Genomic DNA, 25,727 nt, shown 5'->3' on the forward strand with positions numbered 1-25,727 from the left:
GGAAGGAGCAAAGCAAAAATTTCCCTAGAATGTTTCATTCATGAGACATGAGAAAAACTTGAAACTTGGCAAGGGAAAAGTTCTCAAGTCAAGTAAGTCTGGAGAATAACAAAATAAAATCACTACGTTTGCCATAGGATTTCTCAAAGCTACTAATATGATTTACTTTATAAACCTTCAAAAGAACAAATATATTTCCTAAATGTATTGGAGGATAAAACTTTTCAAGGACCAACAACCTTACAAGAATTAAACTGGTTTTGAAGAAGTAGTAGTGTGTTCTGCTACCTTTGCACAAGCCTTGCACATAGTAGGCACTCTATAAACACTTCTTGGAAAAGAAACATGATCCCTGATGCTAAAGTAGCAACACCAACGTCATAGTCTTCCAGATCCTTAAGACAAGAGTAATTTCAAGCCCCTTAAGCAGGTCTCACTACACAGTATTTACTTCACTAGGCATCATTCACATTTTTAAAATCAATTTTCATTTAAACTAAAAAAAAAAGATTAAGAGAAAGTTTTACCTGGGCTTTTATAATATGCATGAATCGTGACATCAACTCAGGACATTCAAGGAGGAAATGAAAGTGGTCAAATATAATTTTGGGGTTTCTGAAAGAAAAATATATTTTGTTTACATAGGTGGGAAAGATGAATAGCATTAAGCAAAGAGAAAATTCAACACATCATTCTGAAAAAGAAGAAAAACAACCCCTACTAAGCTTACCCTTGTCACTGATCACTTTTTGAACAGTTAAAAAGAAAAAAACACACACACAACATTTCAGTCTTACCTGTTAACAAAGCATTTTAAAACTTCATCATGTTTGCAGACAAACTCAATGAAACGAGGGGAAGTCATTCTGTGGATGGTAAACAGAGTCATTACACATAAAGCAAAGTATAATGTAGCAAATCTGATAACTGTTCAACTGAACTGGCCTCTAGGTGGCAAAAGAGTAATTTGGGTTTGAATCACCTATGAATTTAGGAAATCAAGACATTCAATTTATAAAATGAAAAAAAAATCTAAAAACTCATTAACAGATAATCAAAGCAAGTGAGTTTTCAAAATTCTTGAAATTTCTGGCATCTCTGCTCTACACATTTTGAATGCTTAATTAAGTAACCTTCATACCATTCTACTTTAAATAACATACTTTTCATAAAATCAAATATTTCATACTAATAATAAATGTATACAATGGGTATCCTAAAACAATATCAGACCTAAAATCAAATTATCATTTTGTTGTTACCAAAAAACTTATCAAAAAAAATATCAAAAGCTTTTCTTCAACTACCAAAAGAAGGAAATAATAAGCAGAAACTTTCTTACCCTGGAGGCATCTGACAAGAACAGCACATGTAAAAGGCTTGAATGACAGCACTTAGCCGGTTAGCTGTCATAGCAATAACATCCTGACAGTCTGCACTGACTTCCTGTTTCCCTGACAGCGCATCTGGTTTAGATTCCCCTGTGTCAGTGGAGAGATTTTCATAGCGCCCAGGTCCTGGAGGTTCAAATGCAGGAATGGAGGCACCATCTTGATCTTGGCCTTTTTGCTTCAGTAAAATCGATGTGATATCTGTCGAGTCCTTCTTGTTTTTCATCAATTCTGTAGCTATTAAAACTAGCCATTCGTCTAATGAGTGCCAAAGCAACTCTAGAGGCTAAGAGGGGAAAAAAAAAAGAGTGTTTTCAAACATCATTTTTCGACTCCAGAATAAAAACCCACAGCGGCAAACAAATACAAAAAAGATTTACATCTGTTTTTCCAAGTTAATGTAACAATATAGTTTGAAAGCAACAAAAACATACAAATGCCAAATATGCATACATATATAATAATGTCTTTACTTACAGCAAGAATTTTGTATTCATTCTTTGAAGCAAAACTAGCAAAAAAATGAAAGTAATATTTCTTCTTTTAAAAAATGTCAAATAAAAAATGTCAAATACTTAGTTTGGAATCATAATTTCTGTTATATAAACAACCACCCCTAATGTTGACTATATTAATGGAAGTTCAACAATTTTCAGTTGTCCATCTTTATTTAAAAAAATTAAAATTCCTAAAAGCCCAACAATTCTGTTGTATTCTATTCTTTGTAGGCAATTCCTAAGATTTTGAGAATAGCAAGGAATTTTAAAGAATAGCAAATAGTATACACACACAAAACCTCTTTAATAACTAAAATAAATTCTACTAAATACTAATAATTACTAACTAAAAACAAAGTTATAAGTCCTACATTGCAAGTGAAGATTAATATATAATTTCATATTATAAGAATATAGAATAAACTCATTTCTACATCAATACTTTATAAATTAGCAGCAAAGGAAACCATTTAAAAAATATTATATGGTCACAAGTATTAAAACAGGACTTAGTATTAGAAAAGATAAAAATACGTCTTACCTCTAACAATCAGTAATATTTAAGACAAATACAACTGTCCAAGTACTATAAACAAACATCTTATCAGGGATCTAAGGCACAGCAGTGTGACTAAAATTCTCAATACTTCATTATGCATCTGAAAGCTACTATGCAAGTAGAACCTTCATATTCTCACTATGATAACAATAAAATTTTATTCATGTGCCGGGAAGGATATGTTAAAACTAGCTACCATGGTAAATACTTCCAATATGTAACTGAGTTAAATCATCACATGTACACCTTAAATTTACAGCGTATTCTGTTCCATATGTCAATTATACTTCAATGAAGTCAGGTAAAATTAAATTCTGAAAAATTTTAATTCAAAATAGAGATAATCATGTGGTTCAGGAGAGTAAATAACAGCTAAATGATCGTAGATGATACATTCTGAGAATGATAAACTTTCTGGAAATTAATGTAAAAGTTATCTCCACTTTTCGTTTCTTATGTGATTACAGAATGCTACAAACTTAACCATTTGCTCCAGAAAGTTCATCTTTATAATATTTTATCTAAAATAAATAATCCTACTTTTAAAGATTGTTATGAAGAGATTATGCAACTGTATTTGGAACTTTGGAAAAAGTTTTAAATCACTTGCTCGCCAGGAAATTCTTTTCTCTTACTTTGTTCTTAAAAATTCTCTGCTATATCTTCAGCCTTCCTTCATATTTCCAGAACAATCCCTCCTTCAGAACATTTTACTTATTAAATTTGTAAACAATTATCACTGTATCACTGTCATCCCGTTGTTCATCAATTTAGTCGAGCGGGCAACAGTAACATCCCCATTCATCCCAGCCCGGAGATTTTAGCAGCCTGTCCTTACGTTTTTCCCAATGACTGGAGGCTCTTTTCAGGGTCAGAGGAATGAGATCTGTTATTGCTACTGTATTTGGCATAAACAATTAAATACCACATAAAAGCCTAAAATATTAAAAATGTGGAAAACATTATAAATTAACTGCCCTGAACCAAAAAACTTAATTTACTGATTCAATAAATATTTAGTTATCACAAGTTAAAGGCTGACAAGTAAACAGAGAAAAAAAAAATCATACCCTAAGACTGAAGTGAGGGTCAAACACACACACACAAACACACACACACACACACATACACACACACACACACACACACACACGCAGCAGCTGCCCTAAGCAGGATACTGTTGCTGAAAATACATGAACTCTAATCATGATCCAAACTGAATCTATACAGCCTCTTCCCAGGGCACAACATAGAATCTGCTGTAAAAGATGGGGGTGTTTTCTGGGGGTGGAGGACAGGGGTATGTGAGAATTATAACTTTTATTGAGCAAAACTATCGTGGTTTATAAATCAGAAAACATACATCCAAAACTGAAAGAACAGGTGGTGGTGTAAGACTGTTTGAAACAAAAGAGAAGAGAAAAAATTAGCCTCTAAATGAGAAGGGCTAAATTGCACAACAGCAACACTCTGAATGGAGATAAAACCTGAAGCGGGAAAGAATACCAGCCACTCATGCACATTCCAGCAATGAGCAATCCGATTTGCAAATACTCACAGGGTACAAAAATTTAAATAATCCAGAAACAAGATGAAGGCCCAGATGTCTGTAAAAATGATATCGACCAAAAACAATAAATAAAACAAACAAATAAATGAAAAAGCTACCCATAAAGTTTTCCCACTGGTGGTGGGGGGGCAGGAGGCAAAGGAGGGAGGGTGAGGAAAAGATGGTACACTGTTTAAGGTGTTTTCCTTGCACACAGCTGATACCTGTTTGGTTCCTAGGAACATATAAGTACAGAGCACAGAGTCGGGAGAAATTCCTGAGCCCCACTGCATGTGGCCTAATCCCAATCCTGATCTCCCTTTATCCCCCAAGACACACTCTATAGCGTTTACAATAAAGGAACACAGCAAAGAATTAGAAGAGGTGAGGGGGGAAGTCACAGTGGAACTTCCTTTTCTATTTCACATCCTTTCTTTCTTAATTCACACATACACTAAAACTAAACCTTAATCTAATAGTATTTTTACCCAAGAAGTTATCCCTTTGAAAATTTGTTCAGGAAATTCATGTCTCAAGGAGCAAAAAAAAAAAAAAAAGTACACTGGTAAAATAACTTTGACTTAATTTCTAACTCTGATAGCAGTTACAGACCAAAAGGATTTAAAATAAATTCTAAAACCTGAAAATAAATGATTGCAAACTATCTTTGTTTTCAATATCTATGAGAAAAATACTAAAATGAATAAAAAGCTTTGTGTATGTCGATAATAGGTCAATAACTATGAAAATTGCTAGCCAGCTGTCACTAGTCTATCAGCTGCAGACACTTGGGCGTAAACAAGCAGCGAGAGGTACATAAGGGGGGAAGCTGCCTAGCTAGTCGGTTCCTTCTCTTTCGTCCTCAGGGTCACAGAAGACATCTTCACTCCTGCTGCTGTCACCCTCATAAAGCTCCTTCATGGCTGCAAGCTTAGACTCAAACTCCTCCAGACTCCAGAAAGTGGAGATTCCCAGTTGCAGGTTGCGAACCCGAATGGAGGTGCTGGACCGACTTCCTCTCTGACACATCATGTTGGCTGAAAACATAACACTTCTTTAACTTGTTGCTAATGGCATTGGCTTCCTGGATCATCATGGAGAGTTTCATGGAGCTCCAGTTGGGCAAAATTGTAAAGTTTTATCCCTATTACTCTGATTTTGCTGTAGAATTTGTACTTCTTTTGCAATTTTTTCTTTCTCATCTAATGCTTTCAGAATTCTTGGATGGCGGATACTGTGATCTTCATGATATTATGGAAATATTACTTTGTTTTACTAGTGATCTTAACTACAGAATTATATTCTACACATAGTGAAAGTGATATGACATCACTCACAATATCTAAAACATTCCAAGCTGTCTTTCAAAACCATAATGTAATCAAACTTTGCCCCAAAAACTGAAAAAAGAACTTCCAAGATCCATATTGCCGAAGTGAGAAAGAAATTTGATAAGAAAACACTACCAATGAAACATCATTAATAGTACCTTAAAATCCTTTTTCAGATGATAATGTTTTCAAATTGATAATTATCAAATATTAAAATCCAAGAGATTTTAAACTTAAAAGCTTTTCAATCTTTTGTAGCACTCAAATTTTCCCTATCAGAATTCTAGAAAATTGTTAATAGCTAAATCTTATATTCACACACAAAAAGAGCACACCAAAATTCAGGAAACCTCCCACTGTCTTCCACTATCCACTCAATAACCAGAATACCTTCTCCCTCAAATACTCCAAAGTTTTCAGTCTGGATTTAAAAAAGAAAATCTTTAAACACTAAAAACTATTGCTAAGTGTTAACATTAACCGAAAAGAACTTCTAAAATAAATCAGAAAACTAACAACAGGATGTTAAACAATTTCACCTACTCAAAACATATGGTCTATAAACCTACTCATTCTTAAAGGAAAACCCATTAGTTAATCCTAACAATAAAGTGACATGTTCAGAGTTCCTAGTTAATGAAATGGAAAGTAGGGGTCAACTGCTACTCTAGACAGAATGTGGTAAAAATTAAAACCATTATTTCCAGTCTAACATTGAAGTAACTCAGCAAATGGTTAAGATTTTGCAACTTCAATTAACAAAAAACTCATAAATAACAATGTAGTTTTAATTTTTATCCTTATGAATGGGAAGATTGTTTTGCTATATCCCCAATATATATATTTAATTCATAAAATTAAAAGAAAAATGACTAATTCATTCTTATGAGTGACACCTGTTAATATTTTTAATTAGCTATTTGTAATAAAAAATAGCTTACCATTTCAATGGTAATACGTATGGTGTTAGAATAACATATATATGAAAAGTATGCAAGGGACGAAAGAGGAGGAACCGACTAGCTAGGCAGCTTCCCCCCTTATGTACCTCTCTGCTTGTTTACGCCCAAGTGTCTGCAGCTGATAGAGTAGTTACAGCTCGTGGGCATAACAAGACATGCTGTTTCCTTATCAGGTGTTGTCTATGAAGCATGGTGCAATTAACAAGAAACAGGTGTCCACAAAGCACGTCCCGTGGAGGCTCTCCACAGTCAGAGGCAAAACCAATGTTAATCCTATTGAAAGACACTTTAAAAGACCAAGATACTACTGTATGAAATAAAGTATATGAGAAACATATATACAAATAACATATATGCCATTTATATATGTTATAATATTATATATGCCCTTGATAAAAGGCAAACAGAATGTGGATTACATATTCTAAAAGCTAAAACAAAAACTTTCATCCTTTCTTATTCAGTTTCATTCTTTCTTATTCTGTTACACCTACCCTAACTGAAAGACAGAAAACATTTAAATAAAAAACAACTCTATAGAAAAGCTACTTATACAAACTTACTTTCTAATGTAATTTGAGAAAAGGTCACTGTCACTGTCATCCCATTGCTCATTGATTTGCTGGAGCGAGCACCAGTAACATCTCCATTGTGAGACTTATTGTTACTGTTTTTAGCATATCAAATATGCCACGGATAGCTTGCCAGGTTCTGCCGTGTGGGCGAGACACTCTCAGTAGTTTGGTAGGCTTTCCGAGAGGGGCGGAGGAATCGAACCCGGGTGGGCCGTGTGCAAGGCAAACGCCCTACCCGCTACGTTTGCCTTGCATACAACCCACCCGGGTTCGATTTCCAGCATCCCATACAGTCCCCCGAGCACCACAGGAGTAATTCCTGAGTGCAGAGCCAGGGGTAAGCCCTGTGCAGCGTTGGGTGTGACCAAAAAAGCAAAAAAATTTTAAAAAGAATTAGGCATTTGAGAGAAGGTAACATTTTAAAAATGTAGTTGTGTGGTCAGGACTTATTCCTGACCCTGTGGCTCAGTAATCATTAATCACATTGCTTGAGGGACCAAATGTGGTGCCAGGGATCAGACTAAAATCAGCTACATGCAAGGCAAGAGCCTAAACCCCAGCACCACGTCTCCAGCTCTGTATAGTCAAATTTTAGCCAAATGAAAGATATCAGTCAATAATGAACAAAATCTATATCCAATTTGAATAATGCTGATCTTATCTACGGTTTATCTGCTATTCATCATTAGAAATGAGTAAAAAAGTATCAAATCAGAAAACTGAATTGGGGCAGATTCAGTTACAACTACAAGTTATACTAGAGCACGTGAGGAACAATGTCATGGAATGCTGTTACACTTATTTGGGTTTATTGTTTATTTGAGGTGGGGAGGGGAGATAACAACTGGCAGTACTGGGGGCCTTATGCAGTGCTAAAAGTACCAGGGACAGAACCAAGGGCTTCCACATGCAAAGTCAGAGCTCCAGCCCCTACAGCTCTCTCCCGGGGCTACAATGTGAATACAGGAGCAGTAAAACTCCCTTAAAAATCTCATGGACCAACAAGTTCAAAATTTACAAAAGAGTAACTATTCCAGGCAGTCCAGGCTTTTACGTGAAAAACTACTTTAAATTATAAGCTGCATAACTTCCTTCTTCCAGAAGGTGGCAGAATAAGTTGGGGGGAGGGGGGCATGCAGGGAAAGCAAGCTGAAAAAGCACACATCTGAAAATCCTAGCCAAGCTTGAGAAAGAGTGAAAGCAAACAGGTGCACAGAAAATTACATGCAACTTTGTAACTTTCTAAAAGTTATTTAACCTAGGGGTTAAATAATCTGTAAGAATCAACAAAAACTTGCAAACTTGCATTCATTTTTAAGATCTGCCCCAAAATGCTTGTAAGAAAAAAATCATTTAACATGAATCAATAAATGAATTTCAAATTTTATGAACAGTAAAGTTATAAATAATAATATTCAAGGAAGTGATAAATTTTAAATGTTTACATCACTTTGGGGACAGAAAATCTATATTTATACTCAAAAGAAATTCATCCAGTCAGTCATAATTCAAAAGCACATTTTTTATATAAAATACATGAATAGTACCTAAATTATATATTTATTCCTAATATGAATTATCTGAAAATATAATGCTACAAAAAAGTATTAACATTAACAATTATAGTCATGTTCTTTTTTACTTCCTAAGAGCATAATTTTAATGAGTAATGATACTGCCTTCGGTTTTATGTGTATGTAATCATTCTCCCAATGATCCCATTCAGAAAGTTGCTTTTATAGAAGCACTTGAAACAATACAATATACAATTTCTTAAATACTTAAACAATTCTTCCTTAAAGCATTAGTAAGCCCTCTGAATAAAAGTGACTTGGATTTAGATTGCACTGTATATACTCTTCGAATAAAACACTAAGGAAATTAAGTTTTCATCTATTAGAAAAACATATAAAGCTCACCCATTAAGACTTGCTGTTGATTAGACAGAGATGAAAGGAGAGGTGTGCCTAACTTAAAAAGTGATACAGGCATAAACCAAACTTACGTCCTGTTCATGAGGTTTCTGATTAATGAATGCATGCTTTGTCAAAGTCATCTCTTTTACGTCTATCTTCCTAATTACGTCATATACTTTTCTGACCTTGAACACCTGGCTTCTTGGAGTTTTGTTTCCATTGTAACCCATATCGATTCCATTACTGGGAGAGGATGGACCAATCCGGAAGACATGACAAAATATCCTCACAATCCTTAAAAGGCTCTTCATCTGAGCATCATAATTGCTCGACAGGCTAAAAAATAAAAAGAAGAACATATTAGAATAAGACAAATCATACCTTAGGCCTATTTTGAATCATTTTCATCATTATTACACATTTGTTTCAACATACAACAAAATACCTTTCGTGTCATGTAGAGATGAAATGAAATCATCCTATTTTATTTAATAGGAAGTTGCTGTACCTATTACTTAAATTGTATAGCTGGATTACTAATTTTAACAATGTAATCAATAATCAAAGTGTACAATAAGTAGAAAAAACACACTGCAGTTAGGGAGAGGCCAACTTCGAAGGAACAATTATGGGGCAATCCTGTCGCGCCGAATTTACACCAAGGGTTGGACTGAAGGCAAGTTGGCCTGACTTCCAGTAGAGAACTCACTGGGTCTGGGTATTTTGGGGCCCCCAGCCCCAACTCCTGAGCAGCTCCAGAGAGAGTGCAGGCAGCAGAGGAGTGAGGGAGGGGCAAACGAGGAGAGCAATGCAGCAGGGCTTGCTGATAAGCCACCATAACAAGACCTCAGTTGCAAGATAGCTCAAAAGAGGTGCTGATTTCGAAAAATATCAACTGCTTTCACTTCTACTCAACAGGGAAGCAAGTGACTAAGAGCTGATGAGGACCAGTGTAGGCATTACCTCTCGGGCAACTACTGCTGAGCTGAGCTCTGCCCAGCCCAAGTCTGCAGCAGAGCAAGCTGGCTACTGATAGAAACCTGCCCAGCCAAACTGAAAGACAGCCCAGCCCAGCAGGCACATCCGACTTCCCAGAGCACTGGCAACTCGCAAGGGGCTTGTGTCCAGAGCCACGGAACACAGCACAGCAGATGGAAGACCGCCAGGCTCTGGTGATAAAGAGCCCCTGTGAGTCAGGCACCTGCCGCATGTCTGATCTGAAGCCAAAGTAAGCCCCTGAGGTTGAGCAAATCTAGCTAATAACCCATTCTTGGACATGGACAGGTCCAAATTTTCTAGTCAGTGCCACCCAGGTCCTTCAAAACTGGTGAGGAGGTATCCGTGGCTGCCAAAATGAAGTACAAGCCAAGCAGTCCAAAAAATCTATTCAAACTCAACACAGACCTAACACAAAGGGGCAAGAGTGCCCCGCTGGTCATCCTTTAGACCCGCTTAACGTAGCACTCAGCTGTAGGAGGACAGGAATTAGTTCATCAGGGCAGCAGTAGCAGTGGTTGACATATGCTGCTATCCAGGTCTTCTCTGCTTGGCTCTAAAACTGCAGCCTGATACTGGCAAACACAAACTCCCTAGCAGTAATGAAGATCAGTTCTCAGAACAGCTGCTGTTAGAGGCTACTCATAAGCACAATCCCAGACACTGCCCAAACCGGCCAGAATTTGACTGTATCAGTTGTCAGACACCAGCAACCATGAACCCTGGGTCAGAGCCCAGGCCTGCTAGAATTCGGTGCGAGAGTGGATACAGAGCACTTGGGGAGTCTCCAATAATTTTGACTCCAGTGGCAAAGAAAAACACACATCAGTTGACTCTTCAGCCCACACTTTTAATTTAATATGTCTCAATCTTATAAAGTTCAAATTTTAATTTGATTCTGGTCTGAATGTGACTCTTGTCTGAAGATGACAGTAGATTTTAATATTTACAGGAAGTTCAAATACAACTACTGAGGCAAGAGAAAACCATGTTTTTCTTTTCTAAAATTGAAGAGACTGGACCTATTAATTAGATTCAACCTGTAGACTGAACCTAGTCTCGTATTACATGTATATTTTTTGTTGTTGCTGTTTGTTTCAGAGTCACACCCAATGATACTCAGGGCTTACTCCTGGTTCCTGTTCATGGATCACTCCTGGTGGGACTCAGAGGATCATAAAGCAGTGCAAGGGATAGAACCAGAGTCGGCCACGCGCAGGGCAAATGCCTTAACCCCTGGACTATCTCTCTTCCTCAAAGTGAAAAGAAAGTTTCAAAAGGGGAAGGATCCAAATTAAAATGAGACAAATTTACAAGCTAAAAAATAACAGATTAATCAGTTATCAATGGCTGCCCATCTCAAACAGGGTGAGCCAATGACATACAAAGAAATGTAACTGCAGTGTACATCTAAGATATACAATAAATGCACTAACTCCAGGACTTATTAATCAGACATTAAAACCACAGAACCTTTTGGAAAGAATAAAAAAAACAGTTCAATGCAGGTAAATACTAATAAAAGTTGAAGGAGAAAACTACTAGAATTATGAGGTTGAACAGCAGCCTGTACCCATTTTTATAAGTTAATATTCAAGATTCCCAGAATATTTTTTTACAGTCCTTCATGTACCTGTTACACTAAGCAATCATCTTATAAAATTCTGGACAGATATGACAAATCCACTTAAGTCTCTACTTTACTCTCGTTAACAATCGTATCGCCTCAGAAGAAGCTGATCTCCCTGGTTGCTTAAGACAAATGGGAAGTCAGCAACATTTCAAATCATTTGGCACAGACAAAAGGTATTCAACAAAATAAACTATTCCCAGAAAAGTCTGAAAGGAGAAAGAGCTGACAGATACTACTTATTGATTTGCTTGTATTTTGAGACTCTTACCTAAGCAGTTTATGACCATTTGTTGTGGCAACTTCAGCAAGGCTTGTGAGTATCTTTAAGTACTGACTTTCACTTTGCTGAGACAAATGTTCCAAAACTTGCCGTAGCTGTTATATAAATGAAAAATGTGATTATGCAATAATCCGTCAAACTTTTCCCAAGTTAGCTATCCGTTTTGAAAAAATAATAAAGTCAAATCTGAAACAAAGCTGTCAACATATATTTTGCCCTGTAAACTTTCAAAAGGGAATAAGGAGATCACTTAATGTTTTGTTCGTAATCACCAGTTAAAAACAATGAAATATGTAAGTAGAACAGAAAGCACCAAGTTTAGAGACTCTTAATGCCAAACTTTTGAAACATTACAGAAGTTTTAAACTCAGCAATTTTTCAAAGAACTTACAGTCATTATAAATACAAAGCTCAGTAAACTAGTGACTATAAATCATAACATACTACTCCTTAGATTCTTTACCGGCAGAAAATAGTCTAATTATCTTAACAAAAGTCTCAAGGCAAAATATCATAGACCCAAATATGAAGACAAAATTTATTATTACTACATCATTAAAATTTCTTGCAGCATTGTTCACAATAGCCAAAATATGAAAACAACCCAAGTACCCTAGAACAGATGACTGGTTTAAGAAGCTTTGGTACACCTACACAAAGGAATACTATGCAGCTGTTAGGAGAGATGAAGTCATGAAAATTGCTTATAAATGGATAGACATGGAGAGTATCGTGCTAAGTGAAATGAGTCAGAAAGAGAGGGAAAGACATAGAAGGACTGCAATCATTTGTGGAGTACAGAATAACATAACATGAGGCTGACACCCAAGGACAGTAGATACAAGGGCCAGGGGGATTGCCCCATAGCTGGAAGCCTGCTTCATGAGCAGAGGGAAGAGGGCAGATGTAATAGAGAAGGGATCACTAAGAAAATAATGGCTGGAGGAATCAGCAGGGATGGGAGATGTGTGCTGAGGGTAGAAAATGGACCAAACATGATAACCTCTCAGTTTCTGTGTTGCAAGCCATAATGTCCAAAAGTAGAGAGAGAATATGGGGAATATTGCCTGCCGTGGAGGCAGAGGGAGGGTGGGAAAGGGGAGGGTATACCGGGGATACTGGTGGTGGGGAATGTGAACTGGTGGAGGAATGGGTGTTTGATCATTGTGTGATTGTAAACATGAACGCTTGTAACTATCTCACCGTGATTCAATAAAATTTAAAAATATATAAATAGGGGCTGGAGAGATAGCACAGCGGGTAGGGCGTTTGCCTTGCACGCGGCCGACCCGGGTTCAAATCCCAGCATCCCATATGGTCCCCTGAGCATGGCCAGGGGTAATTCCTGAGTGCAGAGCCAGGAGTAACCCCTGTGCATCGCCAGGTGTGACCCCCCCAAAAAATAATAATAATAATAATAATATAAATAAAAATATATAAATAAATAGAAATTTGTCCTATAATGCATATAAGCAAATTCACACTATTAAAACATTTATTAAATAGCACTAAGCACCTTTGCAAACTATCATATACACTAAACATGCTCATTTGTAAACTACAAGCACAGTTACATTACCATGTTTTCTCGAAGATCTTCATTCTGTGTCATTTGAATAATTGTCTGAAATAGCCTAGGGTGATACTGAATTAATACTTCACAAGTTTCTCCATATCCACCCTAAAAAATAATAATAATTAATTATTTAGCTTTAAAAATGAAGTCCCTAAAGGAAGTTTGCTTCCTCTCCACATAGTACACCTGCTGCCAAATGAGTGGGTTTTCCATACAATTTCCAGTTCTCTGTGGAGACTGATCTAGTAATCATGTAATTTAATTCTGATTCCACCCAGCATTGGTATAGACCCCATAGATCAGAGAACCAGATCCACAAGATTCCCCACCCCACCTCCACTTCAGTTTCCATAGCCCCCACTTTGGCTGGGTAATTTCACAAGAACTAAGGAAAAATATTATTACCTATGTATATAAAAGACAAAACTTGGAAACATCTAAATGTAAGAGATGCATAAGTTTTGCTATGTGGGAAGAGACGGAGCTGGAGCGATAGCACAACGGGTAGGGCGTTTGCCTTGCACGCGGCCGACCCGGGTTCGATTCCTCCGCCCCTCTCGGAAAGCCCGGCAAGCTACCAAAAGTATCTCACCCGCACAGCAGAGCCTGGCAAGCTACCCGTGGCGTACTCATTATGCCAAAAACAGTAACAAAAATTCTCACAATGGAAACATTACTGGTGCCCACTAGATAAGTAACAGGATGACAGTGCCAGTGATAAAGTGATGTAGGAAGAGGTATCAAGGCTTCCAGGCTTCCAACCCAGCATTTCCATGTGTTCACCAATAAAGAGGCTCTCTACAATCTAATCTTTGTTTTGTTTTGTTTTGTTTTGTTTTAGAGGGTCCATACCTAGTGGTGCTCAGGGGTACCATACCTAGTGATCCTCAGCCAGTACTCCTGGCTCTACGCTCAGGAATTACTCCTGCTTCGCTCCTGGTGATGCTCAGGGGACCATACGGGATGCAGGGGATCGAACCTGGGTCCGACACGTGCAAGGCAAGCACGCCTCTCCAAAACGCCTCTTCAGGACTTTCATGAAAATCCATTTAAATAGGTGTGACTAATATATCACTGGCCATTTGGCCACTGGGCCTATCTCTACTACCTTCTACTCCTACTGTATTGAGGGACAAGGTTGCCTTCTAATGACGTAGTTGGCTCCTTTAGCAATGAGCCCATATCCTAAAGCTACCTAACAGACTGCAGCCACCATTCACTACCACAGAAGAAGATTCACTCTTAAGATTGTATGGGGTTTAGAAGTACCAGTGTTAGGAGTTAGGATGAAGAGACAGAAGATAGAGATCAAACAGATCTTGCCACTACATAATGTCACAGTTCATTTTACCGAACAAAATACCTTTTTGGTATACACATACCTTTACAGTACAAAAATCTTTGCACTCACCTTTTCATTTGATGGGGTGAAAATAAAAAGATTCCCAGTCTCCGTTTCTATTATAAAGTTAAAGGACTAAGAATACACATTGAAAAACATACCTGAACACATAAATCCAGAGGAGTTACTCCATTTTTATCTGGCAGATATTTGGCTCCTCGCATTAGAAGAATCTGTGCTGTGTCTCTCTGACCATGACTGTACAGAGAAAGAAGCAAGTTTAAAAGTCCGTTCTTCTCTACAAGAAGAAAACATCCAACCCCATCAAAAAATGGGGCAAAGAAATGAACAGAAACTTTACCAAGGAAGAGATACGAATGGCCAAAAGGCACATGAAAAAGTGCTCTACATCACTAATCATCAAAGAGATGCAGATCAAAACAACCATGAGATACCACCTCACACCACAGAGGCTAGCACACATCCAAAAGAACAAAAGCAACCGCTGTTGGAGAGGATGTGGGGAGAAAGGGACCCTTCTACACTGCTGGTGGGAATGCCGGCTAGTTCAGCCCTTTTGGAAAACAATATGGACGATTCTCAAAAAACTAGAGGTTGAGCACCCATTTGACCCAGCAATACCACTCCTGGGAATATATCCGAGAAAAGCCAAAAAGTATAGTCGAAATGAAATCTGCACTTATATGTTCATCGCAGCACTGTTTACAATAGCCAGAATCTGGAAAAAACCCGAGTGCCCTAGAACAGATGACTGGTTGAAGAAACTCTAGTACATCTATACAATGGAATACTATGCAGCTGTTAGAAAGAATGAGGTCATGACGTTTGCATATAAGTGGATCAGCATGGAAAGTATTATGCTAAGTGAAATGAGTCAGAAAGAGAGAGACAGACATAGAAAGATTGCACTCATCTGTGGAATATAGAATAATAGACTATAAGACTAACACCCAAGAATAGTAGAAATAAGTACCAGGAGGCTGTCTCCATGGCTTGGAGGCTGGTCTCTCATTCTGGGCAACTCAGAGAAGGGAACACCAAGTAAAATGTGGTTGGAGGTCATGTGGGGGAAAGATGATGCGGGCCGAATATAGACTAGAGACTGAACACAATGGCCACTCAACACCTTTATTGCAAACCACAACACCTAATCAGAGAGAGAGAACAAAAGGGAATACCCTGCCATAGTGGCAGTGTGGAGTGGGGGGAGACGGGACAGGGGATGGGGGGAGGGATGTTGGGTTTACTGGTGGTGGAGAATGGGCACTGGTGAAGGGATGGGTTATCAAACTTTGTAAGGGAGAAACATGAGCACAAAAATGTATAAATCTGTAACTGTAAAAAAATAAATAAATAAAATTTTTAAAAAAGAAAAAAAAAGTCCGTTCTTAATTGAAAACCTTTATTAATTATAGTTCATTATAAACCAATGGGAAATCTTAATGATATTAATTTAATATAAAATAAATATAAATCAATATAATTGACTCCATCCCAGCACTTATATGTGTTCACCAATGAAGAGGCTCTCTAAAAATCTATTGCTTTGCTTTGTTTGGCAGCTACCCCCTGTGATGCTCAGGGGTTTATTCCTGGCTCCGAATTCAGGAATCACTTCTGGCAGTGGTCAGACACCACATGGGATGCCAGGGACAGAACCTGGGCTGGCTGCATAGAAGGCAAGCACCTTACCCACTGTACTATCTCTCTGGCCCCTAAATCGAGATTAATATTCAAAACCCAAGAGGAAGATCTGAACTATAATTTCAGCAATCAGGCAAACTTTCACCAATGTTGTCACATTTCACCATGTGGCTAAAAAAGTGATTTATTAAGTCTTAGAAGTGAACCTGGGAGACATTAACTAAAATAAATCACAGCACTTTGTGATAAACAACTATTACTGGGACTCATGTTTTGTTTTTACTTTCTTCTCAACTCTAGCCAGACCTCCTCCTTCCTATCATACATGTCAAAATCTCTAGTCCTCTTAGTAACAACAGTCTCACTGCATTCAAAATGAGATTATATAGTTTATGGTATGTTAATACTTTCTAAAACTATGAATAAGAAAGAAAAGACTTATCAACATAAGAGAATGGCGTTGCAGATCCCTATAAGGATACTCATGACATTCTTCAAAGAAATGGATCAAGCAATCCTGAAATTCATATGGAACAATAAACGCCCACGGATAGCTAAAACAATTCTTGGGAAAGAGATGATGGGAGGCATCACCCTCCCCAACCTTAAACTTTACTAAAAATCAGTAACAATTAAAACAGCATGGGACTGGAATAAAGGCAGAGCCGCAGACCAATGGAACAGAGTGGAATATCCCTACACACTACCCCAAATGTATGATCACTTAATATTTGATAAGGGGGCAAGAAATGTGAGGTGGAGCAAGAAAAGCCTCTTCAACAAATGGTGCTGGCATAACTGGACAACCACATGCAACAGAATGGGCTTAGACCTCAACTTGACACCATGTACAAGAATCAGATCAAAATGGATTAAAGACCTCAACATCAGACCACAATCCATAAGGTACATTGAAGACAAGGTCGGCAAAACCCTTCACGATATTGAAGCTAAAGGTATCTTCAAAGATGACACGGAACTAAGCAATCTAGTGAAACAGAGATAAGCAAATGGGACTATATTAAACTAAGAAGCTTCTGCACCGCAAAAGATACAGTGACCAAAATACAAAGGCAATCTACAGAACGGGAAAGGATATTCACCCAATACCCATCCAATAAAGAGCTGATATTAAGGGTGTATAAAGCACTGGTTGAACTCTACAAGAAGAAAACATCCAACTCCATCAGAAAATGGGCCGAAGAAATGAACAGAAACTTTTCCAAGGAAAAGTTTACGAATACGAATGGCTAAAAGGTACATGAAAAAATGCTCTGCATCAATAATCACCAGGGAGATGCAGATCAAAACAACCATGAGATACACCTCACACCAGAGAATGGCACACATCCAAAAGAACAAAAGCAACCGCTGTTGGAGAGGATTTGGAGAGAAAGGGACCCTCCTGCACTGCTGGTGAGAATGCCGACTGGTTCAGCCACTTTGGAAAACAATATGGACGCTTCTCAAAAAATTAGAAATTGAGCTTCCATTTGATCCATCAATACCACTCCAGGGAATATACCCTGGAGAAACAAAAAAGTATAGTCGAAATGACATCTGCACTTATATGTTCATCGCGGCACTGTTTACAATAGCCAGAATCTGGAAAAAACCCGAGTGCCCAAGAACAGATGACTGGTTAAAGAAACTCTGGTACATCTATACAATGGAATACTATGCAGCTGTTAGAAAAGATGAAGTCATGAACTTTGAATATAAGTGGATCAACATGGAAAGTATCATGCTAAGTGAAATAAGTCAAAAAGAGAGGGACAGACATAGAAAGATTGCACTCATCTGTGGAATATAAAATAACAGAGTAGGAGACTAATGCCCAAGAATAGTAGTATACAATACCAGGAGGTTGACTCCATAGCTTGGAACTTGGCCTCACACGCTGCGGGAAAGTCATACCAAATGGAGAAGGGAACACCAAGTAAATTGTGAGTGGAGATCCCAAGTGGTAAGGGAAATGTGCGCTGAAAGTGGACTAGTGTCCAAACATGATGGCCACTCAATACCCCTATTGCAGACCACAACACCCAAAAGGAGAGAGAGAGAGAGAACAAATTGGAATACCCTGCCACAGAGGCGGGGTGGGGAGGGGTGGATGGGATTGGGGGGTGGGAAGGATATTGGGTTCATTGGTGGTGAAGAATGGACACTGGTGAAGGGATGGGCTGCCGAACATGAGCATGAAATGTTTGAATCTGTAACTGTACCCTCACTGTGACTCACTAATTAAAAAATTTTTTTTAATTTTTTTTAAAAAAGAGAATGGCATTGGGGAGAACTGGGAACAAGTAGCCAAAAACTGTACTGTATTTCCAGCCTTCATTTAATCAACCCACTCTGTCTGGCTTCTGCTAAAAGCCTAAATCTGACCTAAAATTCTTTTCTTCACACCACATTCTCCGACTGTTCTCCTCTTGCAGAAGATGAAACTGGTATCTCTACCACTCTACAAGCTATATCCAACCTATCTCAGAGGTAGTGAACACTAGATTCCAGATATCGTTTTACAATTAGTTCATATGTTCCTAAATTAAGTACTAAAAACCAAATTCGCAATTCAGACTTTAAAGTGGATGGAACAGTAGAGAGGGGAGGGAAGGGCAGGCATGGGGAGGGCAAGAAAGGGGAGATTTCCTTCTGGGGCCACGAATTCTGAAAATGTGATAGGCCAAATAAGTCTAGAATTTCACCTGCAACATATAATTAATAAATTAAAACAGCTTTTAGAAAAACAACAGGATCCTACGATGAATATGATTCCAGAAATATAGGCATATCATTCTCTTAAATCTAGAATACGGATTACATTATTAAACAAATTCAAGAATAAAATCTAATCTGCCAAGAAAAAAGCAGAAAACTAAAAAAACAATAACCAGTCCCTTCCAAACAAACCAAAAAAAAAAATAAATAAAACCAGAAACTAGTTTTGCTGATGTACATCAAGAAGTTGATATCATTACCTAATACGCTAATATTCTTGTGCCAAATTTTTCCATAAAACTACAAGCTTCTTGACAATACATTTGGCCTATTGCGCACCACCATCATAGCAAGTGAGTTATAAACTGTACCCAACATCTTCCTGAATTATAGTATAGGTTTTGAACTGACACACATGAATTTGAAAAGTAAGCATTGAAGGTGAGGGCTGCAAGTGTGGCTCCAGGACCAGAAGAGATGCCTTCACACGAGAGGCCCCGGGTTCATCCCTGACACTGCAAGGTGTGACCCACAGGCCGTGGAGGCTGTGCTGCCCAGGCCCTACCCAGAGCAGAGCTCAGGGACACACAGTCACCCTTGTGAAAAAACAAACAAGAAGATACCTTATGCAGAAAATAACCAATATACGCAAATCTTAATTCATTTGTAATCTACTAAGTGACAACATTAATGCCGATCTTTCATACAATATATGATAAAATCTTGATATTGTTACAGCATTAACTTCAGTTTTAGGTTGAAAAACATTGCTGAGGCACATAATGGAATTGTGTTCAAAATCACAGCTCCGTAGCAGAGAAAAAAGCTGATTTCCAACTAGTCTGACTCCAAAATCCACCATCTGCATCATACTCTTCCAACAAGATAAAAAAAAAAAAAGTTTATTCTCAGAAAGCAATATAATCAGGAGTACAGTAGAAGAAAGACATGGCCTCACACAATCCAAGCATGTGCTTTATCATGAGCTACATCCATGCCAACGTGTGTGGATACTTTTTGCTAAATCATACTCCAAGTGTACAATAAAAAATAAAATTAGAATAAAAAAGTGAAACTACGACTGTGAAAGTTTTTGTTTGGGGGTCACAAGCAGCAGTGTTCATGGCTTACTCCAGGGAACCCAGGTCAGCCATGTGCATAGCTAGCACATTATCTGCTACCTCTCCAGCCAACCACTGTGAAATGTTTAGTCCACCGCTATGAAATCTATAATAACTTCCAAAATGACATTAAAACCCCATCTATATTCTATGACTTTCATGTAAAAAATAAGTTAAAAGCAAGAAACAATAGCTAATAAAATAAAAAAATCTGCATCATCAGAATAGTGCCTCTAGTCTGTCTTCATGCAAGAGATTTGGACCATTCTGTAACACACAGTTCAGAGTGCTACATCAAATAAATGCAAAAATGTCTTCAGTGAATAATTATTCTTTATTGTTGAGCTGATTTTTCATATCGATCAAGATAATACTCCAAGGAAATACCAAAATGTTTTCTGGTAACTGAAAAGTTGACCAAGATTTAACTAATATTAAACATGCTTCTAAAGCGTTTTCGAAGTTATTTCTGAAGAATCTTCAGTGTTCTAACTTTAGGCTCTACTCAGCAATTATTTGAAAACTTGCTTAGGAATAGATTATATATATTACAATATCTTTGAGAAAATAAAGAAAACTTATTTTCTAATGGTATTTTGGAGCATTGGGGGAATTGTGGTTACAAGAGAAAAAGGAAGGAGAAAGAAAAAATAGAAGGGTTGCATTTACAGTGAAATGACACTAGAACTTGATGGTGGGTAAGGTGAATTTTAACATTTCTGGAGATACTTGAAATTCTACAATATATTAAAACCAATAATAATTTTTTTAAAATAATACTATGTGTTAATAGTAGCAAAAGAAAAAGAAGTGTATGATTTTAAATCTATGGCTGCTGAAAATGGCTCTGAATAGCTACTAATTCATGTCTAGAATCCCAACTCTCTCATTGTATTACAAACCTGAAATTTCATATATACCTCACTAACTATATACATGCAGTCCCTGCTAAACCTTACATTTTCTAATGGATAAAAGTTATCTGCAAATACAGAAAATACTTTCAAGTCATTACATATTTGAACCTTTTATTTGAAAAACTTGTAGGGAAAGGTGAACAAAATGACTGAATTTATATATAGCCAATCTAATTACTTAAGAAACCAAAGTGGGGCTGGAGCGATAGCCTTGAGCAGGGCGTTTGCCTTGCACGCGGCCGACCCAGGTTTGATCCCTAGCATCCCGTATGGTCCCCCGAGCACCACCAGGAATAATTCCTAAGTGCATGAGCCAGGAGTAACCCCTGTGCATTGCCAGGTGTGACCCAAAAAGAAAAAAAGAAAAGAAAAAGAAACCAAAGCATCTGTAGATATTAAATGAAAGGCCTGAAAGCAAGGATATCTAAAGTGAGAGATCAATGTGTACCTATATGTGAAAGACCATAATGAATCATAATGTCGTGTACAAAGTATAAGAAAAGAAAAACATCTACAACTACTTTGTCATCAGTTTAGGTCAAAGTCAGACCCAAAACTGTGGAATAAAAGCACACCAGCAAAATAGAGCTCAGAATTAGAATAGAGTTTACAGGGGAACAAGTAATACATCTGTACAGTGGGAGAAGAATCATTATTTCTTAGTAAGAAATCCCTGTACAGCAATAAAACTGAATGAGGACAATACAACTGAGGGCTCACTTGGGAATGGAAAAGAGTGCTAGAGCTCCGTGAGCATTTGTCAACTACTAATATACTGCAGGATGCTTTATATTAACCGGCTCATTTAATTCTCACCACAGACCCACAAACAGGTGTCAATATTGCAGTTTAACAAAGAAACCAAGGTCAAGGGGCATGACTAAAGTTGCCAACTTTGGGAACTTGAATAATACTTTTTTAATAAAAAAAAAAAACAATTATTTTCTTTTTTTTTCTTAAGTGTACTATAATGGTCTACAGAGTCAATTTGGTATGATTTCTATTTTCCTTTAGTATATTAGAAGCGATACACAGGAAACTACACACACACACACACTCAGCTGTGCTCAGGGATTATTCCCTGCTCTGCACTCAAAAGATCTTTGCTGGTGGCTCAAAGGAACATATGTTGTGGCGGGAATCAAACCAGCGTTGGCTTCATGCAAGGCAAGTACCTTAAACCCTGCACTATGTTTTGGTCATCCAGTCTCAGCTTAGTTGTTATTATTGTTGTTATTTGTTTTTGAGCCATACCCTGCTGTGCACATAGCTTACTCCTGACTCTAAGTGCAGGAATTACTCCTGGCAGGGCTCAAAGGGCCATACCTGGTGCTGTCAACAGAAATGAAGTCAACTGCATCCAAAGGCAAGTGCCTTGCCCACTGCACTATCTCTCCAGCCTCTACCCTCCTCCACCAGCTGCAGTGGTTTTTTTTTTCCTTTTTGGGTCACACCCGGCAATGCACAGGGGTTACTCCTGGCTCTGCACTCAGGAATTACCCCTGGCCATGCTCAGGGGACCATATGGGATGCTGGGAATCGAACCCGGGTTGGCCGCGTGCAAGGCAAACGCCCTACCCGCTGTGCTATCGCTCCAGCCCCCCAGCTGCAGTTTTAAGGACACTCGCTTAATCATCTTTGTTCAAAGCAACCTAATATTCACTAAATAAAACTTAATGACATGAGGTAGAGAGACTGCACAGGATGTAAGTGCTTGCCTTGCATGCTGACAACTCCAAAAGCATGTATGTTCTCCCCAAGCACTGCAAAAGGTCACTCCTCAGCACAAAGCCAGGAAGAGTGCCTGAGCACAACCTGAAGTGTCCTGTCTCCCATCCTTACCTTCACCAAAAACAAAACAAAACAAAACAAAAACTGAATGAGGGGGCTCCAAAGATGCTGAGTGTTTAAAGCAGCTGCCTTGTATGCCTGAGGTCATGAGTTTGACGATGTCTAGTGCTGCCCAGGTACGAGCATGAGCACAGCGCACCAAACAAGGACCGCTCTGCCATTTGGTATCTTCAGCTCCACAAGAATGCGCCATCTCAAAGCATCGCAGTCAGGTGCATGTGAGCAGGGTCAATGATGGGTGCACCCTTCAGCAAGCAATGCAAGTAAAGATGTGTGAGCTCCAAGATCAGGTGTACAGACCCCAACAAGCATACATGTGACCATGAAAGATGCACAAACTCCCATCACTGCAAGAAGCAGTTACAAAGGGGAGAAGAGAAAGGGGGAAAATGGTGGGACAAAAACACCACCAGGAAGTGCATCTAAAAATTATTTTACCATGTATGCTCCAACTAACTCTACAGATATCCCCTCTCTAACAATGAAAAATACCTGTACTTTATTATTACACATGATATTGTAGTATATATATATATTTTTTTAAAGATAATTACAGTGATTGCTTCACTTAATAATATTTACTAAAAATCTTTACTAAGGACAAAGCACTATACTAAACACTCTGAATATAAAGTAGTGAGTAAACTAAACATAATTCTTGCTTTCATTGAGCTTTCAGTCTAATGGGAAGACTGTAAACAAGTAAAAAAAAATGATAAAACAGAGTGCTGTGAAGGAAATGAGCAAGATGAAAAGGCCTAAACGGGTCAAGAAATCACCTTCTAAAAAGTAGTCATCAAGTGATGAGCCAAATAAAAAACATAGGGAAGACCATTTCAAGCGTAAATAAAAAATGAAACACATAGACTATAGAAAGAATCTGCTGTATTTGTCCACTTAGAGAGAACCAACATGACTAAAAGACCATAAATTAGGCAGATATCAGCTCATGTATGCCTCAGAGGCTATAGCTGAGTTCAGTCTCAGAAAAGAAGCCAGGAAGGAGGCACCTGAAAAGTTTAAAGACAGGCATTAAAAGCACTAATTAATTTTTTGCAAAAGAATTAATGATGTGAATTAAGGCTGCAGAGGAAAGAATATGCTGGAGGGAAATAATGTAAGACATCAGGAAAATCAGGTAAGAGACTATCCGATACTCTTGAATAAGAGATAATAATTCTAATTAATGTGGGTTGGGTGAATAGAAAATAGTAAAGATTCAGAATATATGAACACTCAACTCTAGCTTCTTTTTTTCTTTTATTGGGTCACACCCGGCAATGCACAGCGGTCACTCCTGGCTCTGCACTCAGGAATTAACCCTGGCAGTGCTCAGGGGACCATATGGGATGCTGGGAATTGAACCTGGGTCAGCCGTATGCAAGGCAAATGCCCTACCCGCTATGCTATCACTCCAGCCACTCAAATCTAGCTTTAAAAAGAAGTCTGACCTAAAAACAACCTCTCGTGATAGGATATGATTTCAGTGATAATAGCCAAATTAAAGACACAAATTCAGGAAGAAACTGGTTTTCTAGTCAGGCAACTAGAAAATATTTAAGTGCAAAGAAAGAAAATAACTTGATTCAGAAAAGATCTAGAAATATAAAAATCTAAAAGTCCTGTATTCTAGTATAAGTAAGGTAAGGCTGTTGAATGATGACTTGAATCTTTTCGGTTAAAGTATTACCAAATGTACTAAGGAAAAGTCAAACAAGAAACAAATCTGTTAACCCAAAAACAAGTCTCAAGTAATAAGATATGCAACAGAAACAGGGTAAGAGGAGCTTCTGTTAGAGTTCTAAATCTGAATTTAAGAACCAAAATAAACATTGTAATTATATAATCTAACCAGAGAGAAGAATCACTAGTGTTTTATAAACAGCTATTAACTGTAAACTACAATTACATAATATTATATGTATGTATATGAATGGAAATACAAAGATAATTACTATATTACTAGATCCTTATTATTTTGCCTATAATGATGGATAAACGGTATTATTTTTGTATACTAATAACTGATATTCTTATATATCATTATACAATAATCACTTTTGTATATTAATATAGTCGGTTATATGTCATATATAATAATATATGTAATTAAATATATAATAATAATGCCTGTAATAATATACATCAGGAAGACTGTTTACTACAAGAATGAAAGACTATAATGCATACTTGTTTCAAGAAAATGAGCCAAGGCAAAAAAACAGTAACAACTTAATGCATAACACTAATAATAATAAATTGAAATATAGATTAACAAAGTCAGAGAAAGCAAAGACACGGCTCTTGACCAAGATATACTTTCATAGCCTATCCCTTTGGAACTGACTTGGTTAACTTAACACTTTGTACTGGAAAGTTTTCTCTGCTTCGAGGAAAGCAAATTTTGTCAGTGCATGGGAAGTTTCCTAGAGGGAACTACTGTATTATTGATATATCCTTTTTCTTATTAAGCAATTAGTATAAAATTAAAATATCAAGTAAACTAAAAGTTCCTCCTATGACATTCTAAAACACTAAGTAAAAAAAAAAATAAAGTTTTATTTTTTAAGAAATGAAGGTAGAGAATAAGAAGAGGTGGAAAGGAGGCAACAGACGCAAGGACCAGGAGTTTCAGGAACACTGGTGGTATAGAGGCAAGGTACATGTATGAATCTGAACTGCAGTTGACAACGCTGTCAACAGGCAATCCAAACTACACCAACCAAATTTAAAAATGTGCCTGTCAGGGGAGCAGGATGAACGATGGAGGGTGGGAGGGAACCCTTCGACACTGGGAAAGGAAAGTGTCGTGTTAGAACATAGTATGGCTCGAACTCAACAACTA

The 25,727-nt window shown here is 37.7% G+C and overlaps 1 protein-coding gene across 2 annotated transcripts in view; it reads right to left on the reverse strand.

Moving 5' to 3' along the window:
• Positions 1-25,727, reverse strand: part of HACE1 (HECT domain and ankyrin repeat containing E3 ubiquitin protein ligase 1) — an 82,735-nt gene that overhangs the window by 29,381 nt on the left and 27,627 nt on the right. For both annotated transcript variants that reach the window (XM_055136186.1, XM_055136187.1), the window contains 7 exons: positions 14,769-14,865; positions 13,269-13,370; positions 11,678-11,784; positions 8,966-9,116; positions 1,343-1,677; positions 798-866; positions 528-615 (listed from right to left, as the gene is read on the reverse strand). In XM_055136186.1, the coding sequence (XP_054992161.1) occupies positions 528-615; positions 798-866; positions 1,343-1,677; positions 8,966-9,116; positions 11,678-11,784; positions 13,269-13,370; positions 14,769-14,865 (949 nt within the window). The remainder of the gene's footprint in view (positions 1-527; positions 616-797; positions 867-1,342; positions 1,678-8,965; positions 9,117-11,677; positions 11,785-13,268; positions 13,371-14,768; positions 14,866-25,727) is intronic.

Source organism: Sorex araneus, chromosome 4 (assembly GCF_027595985.1).
Source record: "Sorex araneus isolate mSorAra2 chromosome 4, mSorAra2.pri, whole genome shotgun sequence".
Taxonomy (NCBI): domain Eukaryota; kingdom Metazoa; phylum Chordata; class Mammalia; order Eulipotyphla; family Soricidae; genus Sorex; species Sorex araneus.